Source organism: Heteronotia binoei, chromosome 21 (genome assembly GCF_032191835.1).
Source record: "Heteronotia binoei isolate CCM8104 ecotype False Entrance Well chromosome 21, APGP_CSIRO_Hbin_v1, whole genome shotgun sequence".
NCBI classification, from domain to species: Eukaryota; Metazoa; Chordata; class Lepidosauria; order Squamata; family Gekkonidae; genus Heteronotia; species Heteronotia binoei.
This window is the reverse complement of record NC_083243.1, coordinates 143,811,828-143,830,024: the sequence shown is the minus strand read 5'-3', so window position 1 is coordinate 143,830,024 and position 18,197 is coordinate 143,811,828. Positions and strand designations below refer to the sequence as shown.

Here is an 18,197-nt window from a genome sequence, read left to right as displayed (position 1 = left end):
TTTTATTCCCAAGGGTAAAATTAGGGGAATTAGGAACAAATGGTTTGATGCAGAATGTTTACAGACTAGAAGAGAACTAGGTAACATGTATTTAAATTATAGAACTAATCCAGAATCATTTGACAAAGACCATCTAAAGTCATAGAAATGCAAATATAAAGTTAATAAACAAAAAGAAAAATGAGGCTAGGGAATTAGCCTGGCTTCAGCTGGGACAGGCTGCAAGATCAAAAAATACATCACTTTTCTGGAAGTGTCTAATAGTCTTGACAGACCTTCCCCTCAGATCTCTAATGCTGTTATGCCAGAGACCTGGGTGAACCACTATAAAGTTCTATATGGAACAATGGAGAAACCAACTCCCTTGAAGGAGGACTTAGAGAATTTGCCAGATTGGTCCCCTGTTGAGTCCTCTGAAGTAACATCTCTAATCATGGCCCTGAAGTTCAAAAAAGCCCCTGGTCTTGATTTGATTCCTGTAGAATGTCTCAAAGAAAACATAAAGATGGTATCTCTTTACCCTGCTCTGGTTAGACCTCACCTAGAGTATTGTGTTCAGTTTTGGGCACCACAATTTAAGAAGGATATAGACAAGCTGGAATACATCAAGTGGAGGGCAATGAAGATGGTGAGGCGTCTGGACCAAATCCTATGAAGAAATGTTGAAGGAGCTGGGTATGTTTAGTCTGGAGAGGAGATGTCTGAGAGGTGATATGATCACCATCTGCAAGTACTTGAAGGGCTGTCATATAGAGGATGATGCGGAGTGGTTTTCTATTGGCCCCAGAAGGTTGGAACAGAATCAACAAGTTGAAATTAAATCAGAAGAGTTTCTGGCTAAACATTAGCAAGAACCAGGGCTTTTTTTGAGCCCGAACACACTGGAACGCTGTTCCGGCTGGCCTGGGTAGCGTTCCAGCTGCCTAAGCCAGGGTTCTGGCTCAGCTTCCTGGCTGGCTGGCAGGGTTCAGGGGGCCAAACAGCATTCCTTGGGCGGCCTCCTGATGATGCGCGTGCTGGTGGGACACCGGGGGCCCAGCTGCGCCTGCATGGGGACCTCCCAACGTCGCACGTGCTGGCAGAGCTCAAGGGGCTTCCGGAGAGAGTCAGCAGTTTTTCAGGTGAGTTGCTTCCATCCCCTTTCTGTCCGTTTCTTTCCTTCCTTTCTCCCTTCTTTCTGCACTACACCAGGGGTGGCCAAACTTGTTGAATGTAAGAGCCACATAGAATAAATGTCAGATGTTTGCGAGCTGCAAGACATGAACTTCAGATGTTTGAGAGACGCAAGACATGAAGGCAAATAGGTAGGGAGGAGGGAGAGGTGAAAAAAGGCAACTTTAAATGCATTCTCCAAGTTACCAACTGGCTTGGCTTGGAGAAGTGATTTAAAGAGACAAATGCCTTCTCCAAGCTGATGGGGGCAGTAGGGGCTTCCAGAGCCACACAATATGTGTGAAAGAGCCACATGTGGCTCCCGAGCCACAGTTTGGCTACCCCTGCTCTAGGACCATTTTTTCTGAGCTGAGACAAAAATGTGTGTACTGGAGGCTAAAAATCTGTGAGCTAGATCATGCTAAGTCAGCTTAGAGAGAACACTGTTCCCAAGTGCTATTAATTCACCAGCTCATCTACTCATGCATCCTGTACGCTTGGCCTTCCACGAGAATTGTATCACTCGTTTTTCTTCTTTTTCCTACTTGTCCTTGGACACACCTTGGGCTTGACACCTAGGCTCAACTCATAGCAACCTGACAAGCGATGACCATGAACCAGGCAAATGCAGTTTGTTTCATTTTGTGGTTTGTGGCAACCCAGTTTGTGAACCGTGAGTCATCATGTCATGCAGTTTGTGATGTAGTCGAACCGCCCCCTGGTGTGTTAGAGATGCCAGAGATGCAGGGGATCTCTGGCTGACTCTCCTATAGCTGCCCTCCAAGTTTGGTGAGGAATGGACTTAGGAGGTCTAAGTTACAGCCCCAGAGAAGGCACCCCCAGGAAAATGTTTTCTGGGGAAATCAGGTGCAGGTTCAGGAGAGTATTAAACAGACCCTGTGCAAGCTGGATGCATCAAACTCACAGGAGACCTCCCTATGATCCTCCAAGATATGTCCTCCAAGATATGTATAGATCAGGGGTGGCCAAACTTGCTAAACAGAAGAGCCACATAAATAAATGTCAAATATCTGAGAGCCACAAGACATGAATATTCAGATGTTTGAGGGAGGGAAGGACGGAAGATGGAGGTAGGGATAGGTGGGGAAAAAAGCAACTTTAACTTGAAATGCATTCTCCAAGCCGCCAGCTGGCTTGGCTTGGAAAAGTGATTTAAAGAGAGAAATGCCTTCTTCAAGCCAGCCACTGGGGTGATGCTTCAAGAGCCACACAATATGTGTGAAAGAGCCACATGTGGCTCCTGAGCTGAGTGTGTTGGAATTTGATTTTTTGTTCTGGGATGGCCAGACAGACAGACAGATAGATAGATCGATCGATCTAGATATGGCTATATATTTCTGGACTTTTTCCAGTGCCAGAATATCTTTTTTGAGTTGTGGTGACTAGAATTGTACACAGTACAATTCTGGTCACCACACCTTGAAAAAGATATTATAGCACTTTTGGTGATGTCAGAGGTGTGGCCTAGTATACAAATGATGGTGATGTCAGAGGTGTGGCCTTGCATACTAATGAGTTCTTGCTGGGCTTTTTCTACAAAAAAAGCCCTGGGAAGAACTTTATGACACTTGACTTAAAAGCGGTTCCTCAGTGGTGCCAGCTGGGTAATAAATCATTGCTGCCCTCAACCAAAAGCCCGGCAGGACATTATATTGGCAGTTTCTGCTGAATTTTGCTGTGGACCTCATGCATGTCATTTCTCAGGCTCTCTTGTCTTCCAGGAGCAGTATTTTGTGGAGACCAGGTAGGCTGCAATCAGAGGCAGAAAATTTCCATTCTGCCACTGGAAGATTTAATTTGGATCTAACTCAGAGGCTCATATCCTATCACTCTGATTAGTAAAGCCTGAAGACTTCCTCTGATGGAAATGACATAAGAGCCACCTCTATCAGATGAAGGATGCCTAGGCCAAAGCAAGGCTTCAGTCTTTGTGGAGAATACAAGCCACAGATTTTTCTTCTGTTCCTATACAGTATTATCTTGCTTTGCATTCCAAGGTATAAAGGTTCTTAGATAAATTTTCAATGGTATGATTAGTTGAGCATTAAACCCTTGGCAAATTCATGTTCCAAACCATGTAAAGCAAAACTTGGCAATATTATTACATTATAGATAGGGATGTTTCTCATACCAACAGGTGGGCCAGCAGGAACAACACATTTCCTTTCTATCCGAGTAGCAGGTGGTATACTTTGGTTCTTAGCCAACCCTTCCTCGATTAGGTCCTGAACATGAGCCTCATTGACTTTAGGGAAAGGAAGTACATGAACTCGCAGATGTGATCCTTCTGTAGGTCTTGGAACTTTCTGAAATGCCATGTGAGGATTTGGATTCTCCTGTAATTAAAAACAAACAAATCTACTAGATTAAGACACAATATTTGATCAACCCTTTAAAGAAGTATGGCATAATGGATACAGCAGGACTTTCCTTTTACAAGTCGTATGCTGTTGACTGAAACACTATCACATGCATTGGATGATGAAAGAATGATCACTCTAAGCACTATTTGTTAACTGGTGTAACATACTTCACCTCTACAACTGAAGCATTTTGGAATCCTTATTAGTTACTGCTAGATGAACAAATTAATGCAGCTGCAAAGAATGCTTTCTTCCATTTGATTCTGCCTGGGTGATGGCCTCCTCTCTACCTTGACTTGGCTGATTTGGCTACTTGGATCTACATCACAGTAACATCAAGATTAGACTACTGTAATACATGCTTCCCCTCAAAATCAACTTGGAAACTCCAGTTACTGCTGAATGCCACCGTTTACTAGCCATCACACACAAAGCCCTTCATGGCCCTGGACCCTCATAACTGGACCCTCATGTCTCTCTTCCTATGCCCTGAAATGACCACTCATCTGAACAGGGTCTTCTACTGGTGCCATCCTGAAAATGGGCAACATCAACAACTGGCCATACATGAAAATTCTCTGTAGTGGTCCTGATCCTATGGAATGGTCTGATTGAAGTCAGGAAGCTCACTGATTTTTCTCTGTCTGCAATCTATGGCTATGATCACAAATGCTAAATAATGAATTTTAATCCAATTTCAATGTACTTTGGATTTTGCCGGTTCACACAGTAAAATCCAATTGGAAAGTACATTGAAAGTGGATTGAAACTGCATTATTTAGCATATGTGATCACAGCCATAGTAAAACAATTACTCAGGAGTGAATTTTTATAAAGGAACAGAGCAGCATTATAACAGGATGATTCAGGAAGATGTTTCAATAGAGAGAACAGGACTATGGCTCTATACTACTAATGTATATTATCTGATGCTGTATGTCTGGTTCTTATTGCATTGTATTTCTATTGACATAAAACCATTTCTTGCATTGGTTAACATGCCATGTTTAATACTTATGCCTTGTTCCAGATTTCTATGATCCCAATCCTATTAAATTGTTTGGGCATGCCATGCCTCCTCATTGTCAGTCCTTGGACTCAATGGCAGGTGAATTTAAGATAGTGATGGATCCTGGCAGAAAGGGAGGCAGAGAGGTAGCAACAGCAGAAAACAGCCCAGCTCAGACATACTGCAGAGGTGGGAAAGGGAAGCAGGGGTGGAATCTGGAGCCTTGGGCTCCAGTCCTGCTAGAAAGGAAAGAAGAAGGGAAAGGCAAGAGTGCATGACTCCAAGACTAAATTGTGGGCTGATTGTGAAGTAACAGTACTGGTGGGAGACAAATAGGAACTTAGGAAGAGATTTGGCAAAGGACCTCCTTCCTTCTGCTCCTCTCCTTACTGCTGTGGCCTTGCTGGTTCTTCTTCCTGGCTGCTGCTGCAAACGCCTACCTTAAAGGCAATTGTGCCTCCTGGTTGGTCAGCCCGCCCTCCTAAGGACCTGCTTCCTTCTTTTGTTGTAAAGTTGGCAGGTGAGGATGGGGTGAGCAGAGCAGGTGAAGGTGGGGTGGAGGATGTGCAGAACAAATGGAAATGGTGTGAGCAAACAGATAAGGGTTGGGTGGGTGAGCAGAGCAACTGGGATGGGGGTGAACAGAGCAAAGCAGTGGGTAAACTAAGTGGCAAGGGTGGGGGGTTATTTATTTTATTTTATCAGATTTCTATCCTGCCCTCCCCTGACAAGCTCAGGGCGGCTAACAACAGCAAATAAACCACATAAAACATTAAAAACAGATTACACAACAAAATCAACCAGTACAGTTTACTATCATTAAAGCCAAGATGTGCACTTTTAATTACTCTGAATGTTCTTGCTTCAGTTATGATGATTTGGTGGGATTATCAGTGCCATGGAGTAATGATTGGAGGGTGGGCAGAGCTGGTGAGGGTGGGCAGAGCACTTCTTGTTATTTTTATTTCTCTCTCTCCGCCACATCTCTTCCCACAAGATTTCCCAATGCCCTATCACTCAAAATTCTCTCAATACACCCCTGGTCATTACTTAATTTCATAGATTATATAATCTGCCTTGAATTTTGATGTAATCATCTTGGAACTGTCAGACCCAGAGTCAAGGAAAAGACAGTTGAAGTTCAAGATCTTTATTCCAGCTTCATGGGCATACACACACGTTGTTGGAACTGACCTCTCTGTCAGTTTCCCCAATTTATAAACCTTTGCCCTGACTGTTATAATTCAAGTCAAAGTGTGCCAAGCAAAAACTGAGGTTTTGTGCGGGGTTTTTGCTAAACTCTCATCACCGCAGGTGCCCACTATCAGTTCATGGTTCGCATCTCCTCCAGCTCTTTCAACTTGATTGCCTAACAACTAGCCAATTCCCAGACATGCCATCATCCCTCCATATAAGCAACAAGTTACAATTATATCAAAGGCATAGCAAGCACAGCATAGCATTGAAGCACAGCATAGCATTGTACAATTGAATACACATGACAAGAGGAACAAGATGGAGTGACTCTTGACAGGAACTTGTTGTCTGTCTTACAGCAGACCCCCAACCATGTATATTCATGACTGAGATCAGTGATTAATTAAAAAGTTACTGATTTATAGTTTAATTCTAACTAATCACATATGGCCAGTCTTTTGGGTAATGCTGAATCTAAAAGTAGGTTGCTTCCTTCCCCACCACTGTATCCTTGCAAAATATCACTTCCCCCTTCCCAATTATAATGCTTATCAGATGATGAATTAATGTCTGATTGGATGAGTCTTAATGAATGGACAAAGAGCCTCATCAGGAAGCAGAATAAAGTGGGAAAAATTCAAAGCAGAAACATGTTTCCTTGGGAGACCACCACAGTTGTTCTCAGTGTCAGACACACAAACTGCTCTTCAACTTAAACCTGCAAGTCTCTTCTACAATGGGATTATGAAGAGAACAATAACTTTGGTGCATATAGCCTCATGTCATAAATACTAGTCACTGACATGCTGGTGTTTCTCTATACTAGCTTTAGTTGATGTTGCAAAGGCAGACATGATATAAGAAGTTTCTAGTGGAGGAATAGCTCACTTTTTAACTCCTTATCTACAGCTGCTATCTATCTAGACCATTTCTTCTCCTGTATATTAAATCAAAGGGAATGGCACAAAGAACTCAGTGACATATATATTCATTGACAAGTCTGAGAACCAGTTTGGTGTTGGTGTTAAGGAGGACCGGTTCAAATCACACCTCTGCCATGAACTTCACTAGGATATCTTGGGTCAATTACTCTCTCTATGGAGCTTCTTGTGAGCATAAAATAAAGAAATGGAGTCATGTATGCTGTCCTGACTGGCAGAAGAAGAGTAGGAGAAAATAAATATAATAAATATAGTTTAAAGGGCAGGGAAGTGAAATTGTAACAGGTAATGAAGAGAGGGCAGAATTGCTCAATTCCTTGTTGGGTAGTTCTGGGTTGGAAAGGAATTGAAGTTTATCTCTCTTTATGCATAATTCTCCACGAGGGCCTGCTTGCGTAAAAGAGCCCTACTGGATCAGACCAGTGGTATATCTTGTCTGGCATCCTATTTTGTAGCGTGGCCAACCAGTTACCCTGTAGAGCCAACAAATGGGGAACAGAGACCAAGGTCTTTCCCCAATGTTGTCTCCTAGCACTGGGTATTCAAAAGTTTACTTCCTCTGACTACTCTGGGGGTGCGGTCACATGTCACATTAAAAGCAGGTGTGTAGTGCTGAAATTTGAACTGCAGAATATTGATTCGATGCAGGGCCATTCAGACGAGCATCCAAGAATGCAACTCATTCTGTTGTTGAGCGATCAGACATCCAATACTATCACACTCTTTTCTTGGAGTGATCAGAAGGTGATTTCTGGGGGGTCCATTGAACATGCGCCCAACTGTTTGGAGGTGGGAAATCAAACATTGCTTCAGAGGCGGGGGGGGGGGGGAGTTTCTGGAATTAACGTTGCCGATTCAAATCAGGGAACTGCCAGGAATTACTTTCCTAGAAATTGGCAGTGACAATGATATCTAGAAATCCTTTACACTGAAACAAAAGATTTTTTTCCTGTTCTGAATAGTGGGATAATGCCCCCCCCCCTCCAATCCTGTGTTGATTGGAGAAGCAGAAGCATCACCTCAGATTCCCGGATGATCTGGCAATGCGCATGTCTGCTGGCACTTTTTTTTTTTAAAAAAAAGGTGGGAGGAACAGTATTGTGTGTGAGCTGTCCAAACAGGAAAAAGCCAATCTTGTGCTGCTTTTTTGAAAAAGGGCCGGACTTTCTGCGTTGTCAAATTAATGTGGCATTGATCTGCAGCAAGCCGGGATGACCCTGGATGACGCTCGATTGCCAGATGTGGATGTCTGGACGAACACATTTAATCCGTCAGCGAAACGGAGCTATGTTGCCACTAATGGTATGTCTGACTGCACCCATTGTCTTCTTTAGCCATCGTGGCTAGTAGCACTTACATACTTAATCCTCCCTGAATTAATCTGTCTAAACCATCTTAAAAACCTTTAAAACCATCTGTACTCATGGCTATTACTATGCCCACTATTTAATTACTCATTGAGCAAAGTAGTCCTTTTGTCTCTCCTAAATCTACCGCCCATCAACTTCACTGGGTGCCTCTGGGTTCTAGTACTATGGGACAGGAAGAAAATTGATATGAATGTTAAATTAACTAACACTGATTAGTGTAATTATAATGAGAAGTGCAACTTAAACACATTTTGCAGTTGACAGTGTTATACTTTACTTAACATCATGCAGAAACATTACAAAGCTAACCACTGTTTCAATTTTAGCATCTTCAACCATTTGAAGTAAAAAGTCACATGAATTTATTGTACTTACATTTTTGAACAGCTGCTCTGCAAGTTCTCTAACATGTTTTAACATTTTTGATGAATGTCTTTCCTCAGATTTAATTCGCTCAACTTCAAATGCTACCAACTTTAAAAAAGATAAAAACTCTTCAAAATATCAAAATAATAAAGTTATAGATATTAAAATGATATTGACATGAATTTCATTGTGAAAAACAGGTATCACCAGTTTTATGCTTCACAATACATCCACAGAGAAGCAACTCAGAAAGTACAGTGACTTAAAATGGTTGACATGTGTCAGTATCATCATCTACACAGCCATATTAACATGTAAGATCCTTCACAATTCCTGTATTGAATGTATGCTGAGTTATTAATGCCACAAAGAAGTTATCTAGAAATATATTAGGTTCTGCATTGTATTAAACATTTATAGGTATAAACAGAAAATAAAATCATAATGAAAAATGATCAGACTATGCCATGCCAGTTATGAAGGCAAATTCACATTTGACAAGCTTCCTATGGCTATTCTTTATTCATAACTTCCATAATATGTTATGGACGTCCTGTGAGGAAAGGTTGAAGGAGCTGGGTATGTTAAGCCTAGAGAAGAAAAGACTGAGAGGTGATATGATCACCATCTTCAAGTGCTTGAAGGGCTGTCGAGGATGGTGCGGAATTGTTTTCTGTTGCCCCAGAAGCTCGGATCAGAACCAATGGGTTGAAATTAAATCAAAAAAGTTTCCAGCAAAACATTAGGAATAACTTCCTGACACTTGGAGTAGTTTCTCAGTGGAACAGGCTTCCTTGGGAGATGGTGGGCTCTCCTTCCTTAGAGGTTTTTGAGCAGAGGCTAGATGGCCATCTGAAAGCAATGCTGATTCTGTGAATTAGGCAGATCATGAGAAGGAGGGCAGGAAGGGTTGCATCAGTGCTTAGTTCTTGTGGCCCTTTCTTACATACCCAGGGAAATGCGGATTGATACTTTGGGTTTGTCAGGAATTTTTCTCCAGGCCAGGTGACGAGGGATTCTGGAGGTTTTGCCATCTTATGGGCATGAAGCAAGGCTTACTGGGGATGTATGTGTATGGGGGAGTATTTGTGCAGGGGGTTGGACTAGATGACCCTGGAGGCCCCTTCCAACTCTGATTCTATGATTTAGAAAATATATGTTTGGTTTTTAAGTTCCAAATGGGCCTTAAAGAATTTATTTCTATTTATTATAGCTAAATTTTGCAGAGGATTCATTATGCAAGTGAATATTTGCTACTGGCTTTAATAAAGTAGCCTGAACACAAAGAATAACACCTGTATACAAAGACTGCCTTACGATTTCATCCTAAGCAGAATTGAATACCTCTTCTACCACTGTAGGCAATGTCTGAATCATTCACAGCAATATATAACAAGTCAGCAACATAAATCTTTTGAGAAATTCTAGTAATTCTTTTTCTAAGTTTGCTAGCTTATTACATGCCCTTCAGTTGTGCCTCAAAAAAGAATTATACCTCATCAAAGAGATCACATGATCTGTAGGGAGGGCCTCTATCTGATACAAAACCAGCAAATGCCATTCCATTCAGAACTTTGGTAAGGAAATCATTCTCTATCAAGCCTCGCTGACCCAAGAAGGCTGCCTGCAGATATAAATAACCTTAGCTTTAGAAATCCATTTTATATCATCATACATAACTGTCAGAAGGAGCAAAAAGCATACATAAAGTACAAAGCAAATTATTTGAACGTGGTGCTTTTAATAAAACCAAGTGGAGAATTAACATAGCATCAAGGTTATTGTAAACAGAAAAATTTCCATCAGTGCACACATGCTTGTTCCAAATATGTTTGGAATGCATTTATAAGCCTGCTTTCTTTCAGTGAACAGAACTCTTGCAAGGTAAGATACAAATTGTTACAAGTTAAATTCATTCAACAGCTGTGCGGCAACAAATCTAACTTATCCAAACAAAGTTGCATAATTTCCACCCCCTAAAACCCCCCCAAATCTAGTACTTCAGTTGGCACTTATTGACAAAGATGCTTACTTTATACACTTAACCTTAACCTTGCCCCTCCTCTCAAATATTAGAGTAAAAATGAAAGTGGAATGCTGGGAAGGGTAGAATTCAGCTAGAAGGCCAAGAAAATTTATGATGGAACGACAATTTGATGGATGGATTTTGTTTTGGTTTCAGAGTCCAGTTGGGATCAACAAGATTTCCCCACCCCCAAGACCAGATAGGCTAGGATGTCCTGGGGGTATTGTTTCTTTGTTTTATCCTGTTCTCATAGAGCCCATTTTGGCTCACTTGCTGGAGCCATCTGCATTGTTTTACAATATTATTCACTAAACCTTGCAACAACATCTAAGATAAAACGTGTTATTCATTCCTATACTCTGTGAGCACACTAATTCAGGTGGAAGATGTACATTAATCAGTCATCATTTCCCATTTTATTTGTATATTAAAATATTCATTATAGGAATGAAAATGGTACAAATGATTTGTAAATATCAACAGCATGAACTGCCATTTTAAGTCTGGTCAAGTTGATCAAAATTTGCTTCTGAATTCAGCCCATTAACTCTTCTTTCCCTTCCCCTTTTCCTAATTTGAAATGACCTGTTTACTGGTATATCAATGTAGAATTTTGTTAGTTTCTGACACTCACAGCTGCACCTTAGAATTCTTTTTAGTGTAAATATTTTGGTAGCTGTTCAAATCTACTGTTTTCCTTCCAGAAAAGTGTATGACATCACCGACAGCCTATATTCATCAAAGTAGTGATTTGAATCCTGCAGAACGTGTATATAAGGACAAGGTTCTATTAGTCTTTCCTCTAATAGCTCTCTGATGTTTTCAAAACACTAATACTGGAAGTTGTGGGAGTTACTATAACTAGAGGTGTGCACAAAAAAAATCGGTATTTCTGTTTGTTTGGCTGTACTAAACCAGAAAAATATTGGTATATGCCAACATTCCCGAATTCCAATATCGGTATGATACTGGGTTTCAGGGAAAAATTGATATTGCCAAATTTATTTGGCTCCCCATATCTACCCTCCCCTCTCCAAGTCCACTGAGACTGCGGCAAGCATCAGGGAGTGAAGGGAAGATAGTAGACCCTTTAAATAACTTCCCTTACATATGAACATATGAAGCTGCCTTACACTGAATCAGACCCTAGGTCCATCAAAGTCAGTATTGTCTTCTCAGACTGGCAGTGGCTCTCCAGGGTCTCAAGCTGAGGTTTTTCACACCTATTTGCCTGGACCCTTTTTAGTTGGAGATGCCGGGGATTGAACGTGGGACCTTCTGCTTACCAAGCAGATGCTCTACCACTGAGCCACAGTCCCTCCCCTTGATTCCAAGTTGCATGCCACTGCTGCGGGTGTGACTTAAGAAGGGAAGGGGAAGTATTTAAAGTTTAAATACCCTCCCTTCACTCTTTGAGTCTCACTACAGCTGCAGCGAACATCAAGGAGAGAAGGGAAGCAGACGGCTTCCTCCCAGGGAAGCCGATGGGACCAGTGACCTGCTCTGAAGTGGGGGGAGCAAAGCAGAGGAGGTTTAAAAGCTTCCTCTCAGGGGAAATTGATCAATCTGGTGGATTTTACTATCAGGAGATTGGCTTCCCTGTGAGGAAGTCTTTATTTAAACCCCTCTGCTTTGCTTTGCCCACAATCTGATCTGCTTCCCTGGGAAGAAGCCTTTACCCTACCCCCGCTTTGCTTCCCCCTGCTCTGAAACAGGAAGCAAAGCAGAGGGGGTTTAAAGGCTTCCTCCCCTCCCTTTCCCCAGCCGGCTGACTGCAGCACATTGGCTGGGGAAGGGAAGAAAGATTGGGAAAGCATGTTTACATGCCCCCTTCCTTTCCCCAGCAAGCTGGCCACAACAGGCTGGTGGGGGAATGGAAGAAAGACATTACCCCCTTCCCATCCCCAGCCAGCCCACCACAGTGGCTTGGCTGGGAAAGGGAAGAAACTTTGGGGAGGCATGTTTAAATGCCCCCCTTCCATTCTCCAGCCAGCCCATCATGGTGGGGCGACTGGGGAAGGGAAGACAGATGGGGAGGTATGGCTTCTCCCCTCCCCAAGCCAGGGCAGCTTGAGGAAGGAAGGCAATGGTCAGTTTCAGTCCCCTCCACTTGGGAGTGGAGAAAATTGACCCTATGACAGCACATACTGAGAGGCAGTGCATGTGAGTGACAGCTAATGGAACTCACTCTGATTGGTGAACTGCTTCTAATTGTCAAAAGATGGTGGCAGTTAGACAGCTGGAGAAAGCAGTTACACAGAGTAGAATGTATTGGAGTGACTGGAAAAGAGAGTGGTGATCTTTGTGATGCTCTCTCTAATGTCTGTCAAGGGACAAGGGACACAAAGCAGAGTCTGATTCAGAGCCCATATGGGTGGCTTTGAATAGCAGAGACTCTGGTAGAAGGCTGCTCCCAGGAACAGTCTCTGTATGTGTAAAACACAGAATCACATCTTGAGAAGGAAAACAGTTTCCTGTATTAAGCTTAGAGTCCAAGTGGGTGGGGAGACTGGAAGTCTGGAATATCAGGCTTTGGCAAAAGATTTTGAGGTGGCAGTGAAAGGCCCTCAAAAGGTGCCAAAGGTGCAGGTTATTTATTTTTAAAGGGAAGATAGTAATGATCTTGCCAGAGAAAGAGGTCTAGTGGAGAGACCTGAGACTCATAACACAAGGGACAAAGCTGGGTTCACTCAAGATTGTGTGATTAGAAAGTGGGAAAGATAGAACAGTTATAAAAAAAAAAAACCTTTAACATTGAGGATCCTTTAGTGAAAGTTAAACCAAATGAAGGGTAACACTGTATCTTGTGAAGTCAGTAACCTCAGACATAGTTCTTTGTTCAGTTTTAACTGTATGCCTACATCTTCTAAATCCCCAAAACCTATTTAAATATCCCATCCCTTTCTTGCCAGTCTATTTAAAAAAACCAAAATTTGCTTTAAATTGCTACCTGTGCCTACTGTGCCATTTTTGAAGGGTACATTTTGACAACTGAAACAACAGGGTGATTGTTCTAAGGGAGTTCTTAGTAAAAGGGTCACCTCTGTCACAGACCCAGTCTCCCTTCTCTTCCCAGCCAGCCTGCCATGGTGGGGTGACTGGGGAAGGGAAGACAGATGGAAAGGCATGTTGAAATGGCCCCTTCCCTTTCTCAGCCAAGGAAAGACAGAAGGAGGAAGAGAAAAAAGAAGAAAAATTGATGGTGGTGGTGGAGGAGATTGGATTTATGTCTCACGTTCTCTTGGAGTTTCAATCTCCTTTCCTTTCTCTCTCCACAACCCTGTGAGGTAAGTGGGGATGAGAGAGCTCTTCAAGAACTGTCCTTGAGAGAACACTTCTGAAAGAACTGTGATTGAACCAAGATCACTCAGCAGCAGCATGTTGAGGAGTGGGGAATCAAACCTAGTTCTCTAGATTATTCACTGCTCTTAAGCACTACACCAAACTGGCAAGGCATGCCTTGCCTTCCCTTCCTGAGCCAGGGCAGCTCAAGACAATGGTCAGTTTTAGTCCTCTCCAATTGGAAGTGGAGAGAATTGAAACTGCCCACTCTTCCTTCCCTTGCTAGCCCACCATAGGGAAGGGAAGACCAATCTGGGAGGTATATCTTGTCTTCCCTCCACCCAAATAAGATTGGCTTTTATTTGGGATCATTTTATCAGTAGCTGAATCAGATTCTCTAATGAATACCCCACCAAATACCAATAAGGTATTTTTTGGGAATTTATTCAGTTCAGCTTATGCTGTAACAATAAAGCATTTAGCCTGAAGGATCCACTGAAGAAGGTGACCCATGAAAAACTTCCCTCTCCTTTCTGCATTGGAAATTCCACTGGCACAGGGCAGTGGAAACCTTCGGTCCCCACCCTTTTATTCATATGAGTCCCACAACCTCCTGTATTGATGTCTGATATCTCAGATGACTACTGAGAGAAAAGGGATGGCAGGAAAGAACCATGTCCAATGCATATTCCTCATGTGTATGTTTCATTAAATTCAAATGAACAATTCTAAGGTATTTTAACCCCAACTCCCTTTCCTGTATATTAGATGTCAACACCTTGTTTATATACAACACATAGCACTTACCTATTTGGCTAGTTGCCCCATTGGATACAGTTCCTTTTATTTCACTGAAAAAGGAGGAACCCGCATTTTAAAAAAATAGTTTCTTCAGAGCTTCTCAGCAGTGCTTGGATCTGCTCTCTCAGACCTCTAGAGCCCAGAGGGTCTAGCCAATGTGACTGATCATTCTCCTTCTACATTCTGAAGCTACCACATGGCTAAGGCCATCTTACAGAAAGGCTGAAGTCTTTATCTGTAAGTAGCTTTTTGAGCCAAGGCCTGGATTTATATCTGGCATCAGGTAACAAACATGATAAGTGCTGATGATTATAGTAGTATTCTAATTGTTTTGTCTGTACACTCCAAGTACATTCGAATTTCATCTACATTAAATCCTTTTTAATTTTAAAAATCAGAATTCTGTACCTGAATTTTTGTGAGAACAAATACCTAAATATTTGTTTTAAGCTACTTATTTCAAGTGTGTTACCTGTTCCTATCAGGGTTATTTCACTCCCAAGGTAAGTGTTTGATGTTCTAGTTGCCTGAAGAACTAGATAAAGTTTGATGTTCTAGTTGCCTGAAGAACTAGATAAAGGTGTTCTAGATACCTGAACACCAGACACTGTCAGGTTTTGAATGCTTTGTTGGGTCAAGGTGTACTGTACTAGCTGGAGATGCAGCAGTTTAGATTAGACTCTGCATATTGTAAGAGACTTAGGTTCTCCACATGCATGTTAAAGCAAGGACAACAGTCTATTTTACAGGATTCAGCAAAATCTTGGAACATTAAATATTTTACAAGGCATGTGTTGCATTAGTAACTCCATAATGTTAGTAATTCCTTTAAAACATAGAAAAATAACAGAATGTAGAAGTTGATTACTTGGCTTTTCTATTACCTTGTGAAAGTTTATGACAGGTTCTGAATGAATTCGGATAAGCTGAAGGCAAGATCTGTATCCTTGGAAAAGCTGTGCAAATAACCTAAGAAAGACTGCTCGTACCTCTTTATCCTGACAAAAACAAGAAAACTGGGTGTAATTACCTTTAGTTAAAAACTAACATATAAATATTCAGAAATCCAGTATATGATTCCCAAGAGGCTGGAAATCAAGGAGTAAATTTAAAACTATAATATTCTTTCTCATGTATTTTAGTGGTATAATTGTGATGCACCAGAAGCATTTAACAAATTGTGTGTGAATTGTGTGTGAAAATGGCGGGAGTGGAGAGAAGGGTTTTTTGTTAGTAACACTTTTGTTGGCTGGGGAAAGACTGCGGAGGGCATATTAAGAATGGTGGAGCATCTTGATCCTCTTTCCTCCCCCAGGTTTTCATGGTCAAAGAAGATCTCAGTCATCTCTCTTAAAAGGAAGACCTTGCTTTGAAAAATCCTGCACCTGTTAAAGAGAGTGCAAGTGTGTATTTGAGCCTACTGTAGCTCTGAAAGATGCTGTTGGTTCTTGTAATGCTTTTCAAAAGCTAAATTCTAATTCCAGGCTGGAAAGTTACTGATCATAAATTAGGATTTATACGTTTTAAACAATTTATTAATAACATATGGTTACAATATCTGTTTATGTCATTACTATCCCTAACCCATATGATATTTTCTAATCCCCCTTCCCTCTGTTACTAGACTCCCGCCAAAGTTATATACTTAAGTTCACTTATAAAGGTACCCTTAACCAATCAAAGTTCAATTTCTCCCTTTTCTTATACTCATTATTAAAAAATTGTCCAATGTCCTTTTAAGTTCCACTCTTTCTCTATATATCCTCTAAATTTCTTCCACTCCCTTTTAAACACTTCCAAGTCATAGTCTCTTAAAGTTCTTGTTAGTTTATCCATCTCACTCCACAATAAAACTTTCACGATCCAATCCCATTTCTCTGGTATCTTGCTTCCATACCTACGCATATAATGCCCTAGCAGCTGAGAGCAAGTAACAGATAAAAGTTCTATCTTTTTTTTGGAAATTTTTTTGGAAATTCCTTCTTGGTCTACTATCTCTTTTCCACTAGCCACAATTTTATTAATAATTTTATTTTCTTTCTTTTTCTTCAGTTGCCAAGCTAAATACTTCCCCGGTTTGTTCACACCTTCAAACGATTTTTGTTGCAAACTTTTTAAATTCCATTCTAATTCTTTATTCAACAAATGTCTTACTTGGGCTTGTAATATAGTAATTTCCCTTGTTAATTTCTTTTTCCCTGGTCTTTTTCTTAGTTCCCCCTCTTTTTTTCTTTATTTCATTTTGTATGTCCAACATCCGCTTTTCTTTAGCCCTGTTATCTTTATTATTCAATGTAATCAATAGTCCTCTCATTACTGCTTTGTAAGTATTCCTAACCGTCCGGAATTCTATATCCTCAGTGTCATTTATTTGGAAAAACGCTATAGTTTCTTTTTCTAGAAAAGTCACAATGTCTTTATCCTGTAGCAAATCCTCATTTATTCTCCATCTTCTTGTTTTCTTTTGCAATTTTGTAGCCCAAAATATTGGCTTATGATCTGCACATACCTTTGGTAGAATCTCCACTTTTCTAGTTATGAGGCCTAAACTTTTAGAGCCCCATAGCATATCTATTCTGGAAAAAGTATTATGTCTTGCTCAAAAGAAATATAGTCTCTTACTTCAGGATTAAATTTTCTCCAAATATCCTCCAAGCTTTCTTGTTTAACCAACTCAAAAAACGATTTTGGCAGTCTCCCTTCTTTATTATTACTCTTTTGGCCAGACCTATCTATATTGTTTTGTATTGTTCCATTAAAGTCACCCATCATCAAGATCTGGTCGTAGGACACATCATCCAACTGTCGATTAATGTCTTTTAAAAAATCATCTTCTGCACCATTTGGTGCATATAGTCCTAATAACAATGTTTTCTTTGCACCCATCATCACTTCCACTGCTAAATATCTTCCATCTTTATCTTTAAATATCAATTTTGGTTCTAATTGTTCTTTAATGTAAAAGACCACACCCCTTTTCTTTTGATCCGCCAATGAAAAAAATTCCAACCCCAATTGTTTGTTCCACAAAAATTTGTAATCCTTTTGTTGTATATGAACTTCCTGTAAACAAATTATATTACATTTTTGTTTTTTAATCCAATGAAATGTTGCTTTTCGTTTTTGTGGTGAATTTAGTCCATTTATATTCCAAGATAATAACTTGTAATCCATTATGATGCAAAGTGTTTATTCTCTTCAAAAAAACTACAAATCTCTTGCTCATTCCATATTGTAATTCTTCTTCCATGTTGCTCAAAGCCCAGCCTTTCGGGTAGTATCCATCTATATCTCGTTCCCTCTGCACGTAGCTTCTCTGCTAATCTCTTGTATTTCTTCCTGTCGTTTATCACTTGTCTTGGCAGCTCCTTCATTATTTTGATTCTACTCCGTTCCACTTTCAGAGCCTTTTGAAAACTTTTATTCAGAATTTTCCCTGCCGTATCTTTTGTCCTTAGTTTTATAACTATATATCTTGGTAAGCCTTTATCTTTTGCATATGATGAATTAACTCTATAGATACTGTCCAACATATTTCTGAATTTTTCAGGATCTTCCTCTAAATAGTCAGCAATTATTTTCACCATATAGTCCATTAAATCAGTTCCCTCCCCTTCAGGTATTCCTCTCAGATGCACTTGAGTTTCCATTAATCTGCAGTCATGAACT

At 40.7% G+C, this 18,197-nt stretch overlaps 1 protein-coding gene across 1 annotated transcript in view; it reads right to left on the bottom strand.

Annotated features, from left to right (window-relative positions):
- Positions 1 to 18,197, bottom strand: part of SBF2 (SET binding factor 2) — a 540,115-nt gene that overhangs the window by 187,072 nt on the left and 334,846 nt on the right. Inside the window, exons 11-14 of the mRNA XM_060263154.1 lie at positions 15,413 to 15,526; positions 9,915 to 10,043; positions 8,429 to 8,527; positions 3,305 to 3,509 (exon numbers count right to left, since the gene is read on the bottom strand). Coding sequence (XP_060119137.1) covers positions 3,305 to 3,509; positions 8,429 to 8,527; positions 9,915 to 10,043; positions 15,413 to 15,526 — 547 coding nt within the window. The remainder of the gene's footprint in view (positions 1 to 3,304; positions 3,510 to 8,428; positions 8,528 to 9,914; positions 10,044 to 15,412; positions 15,527 to 18,197) is intronic.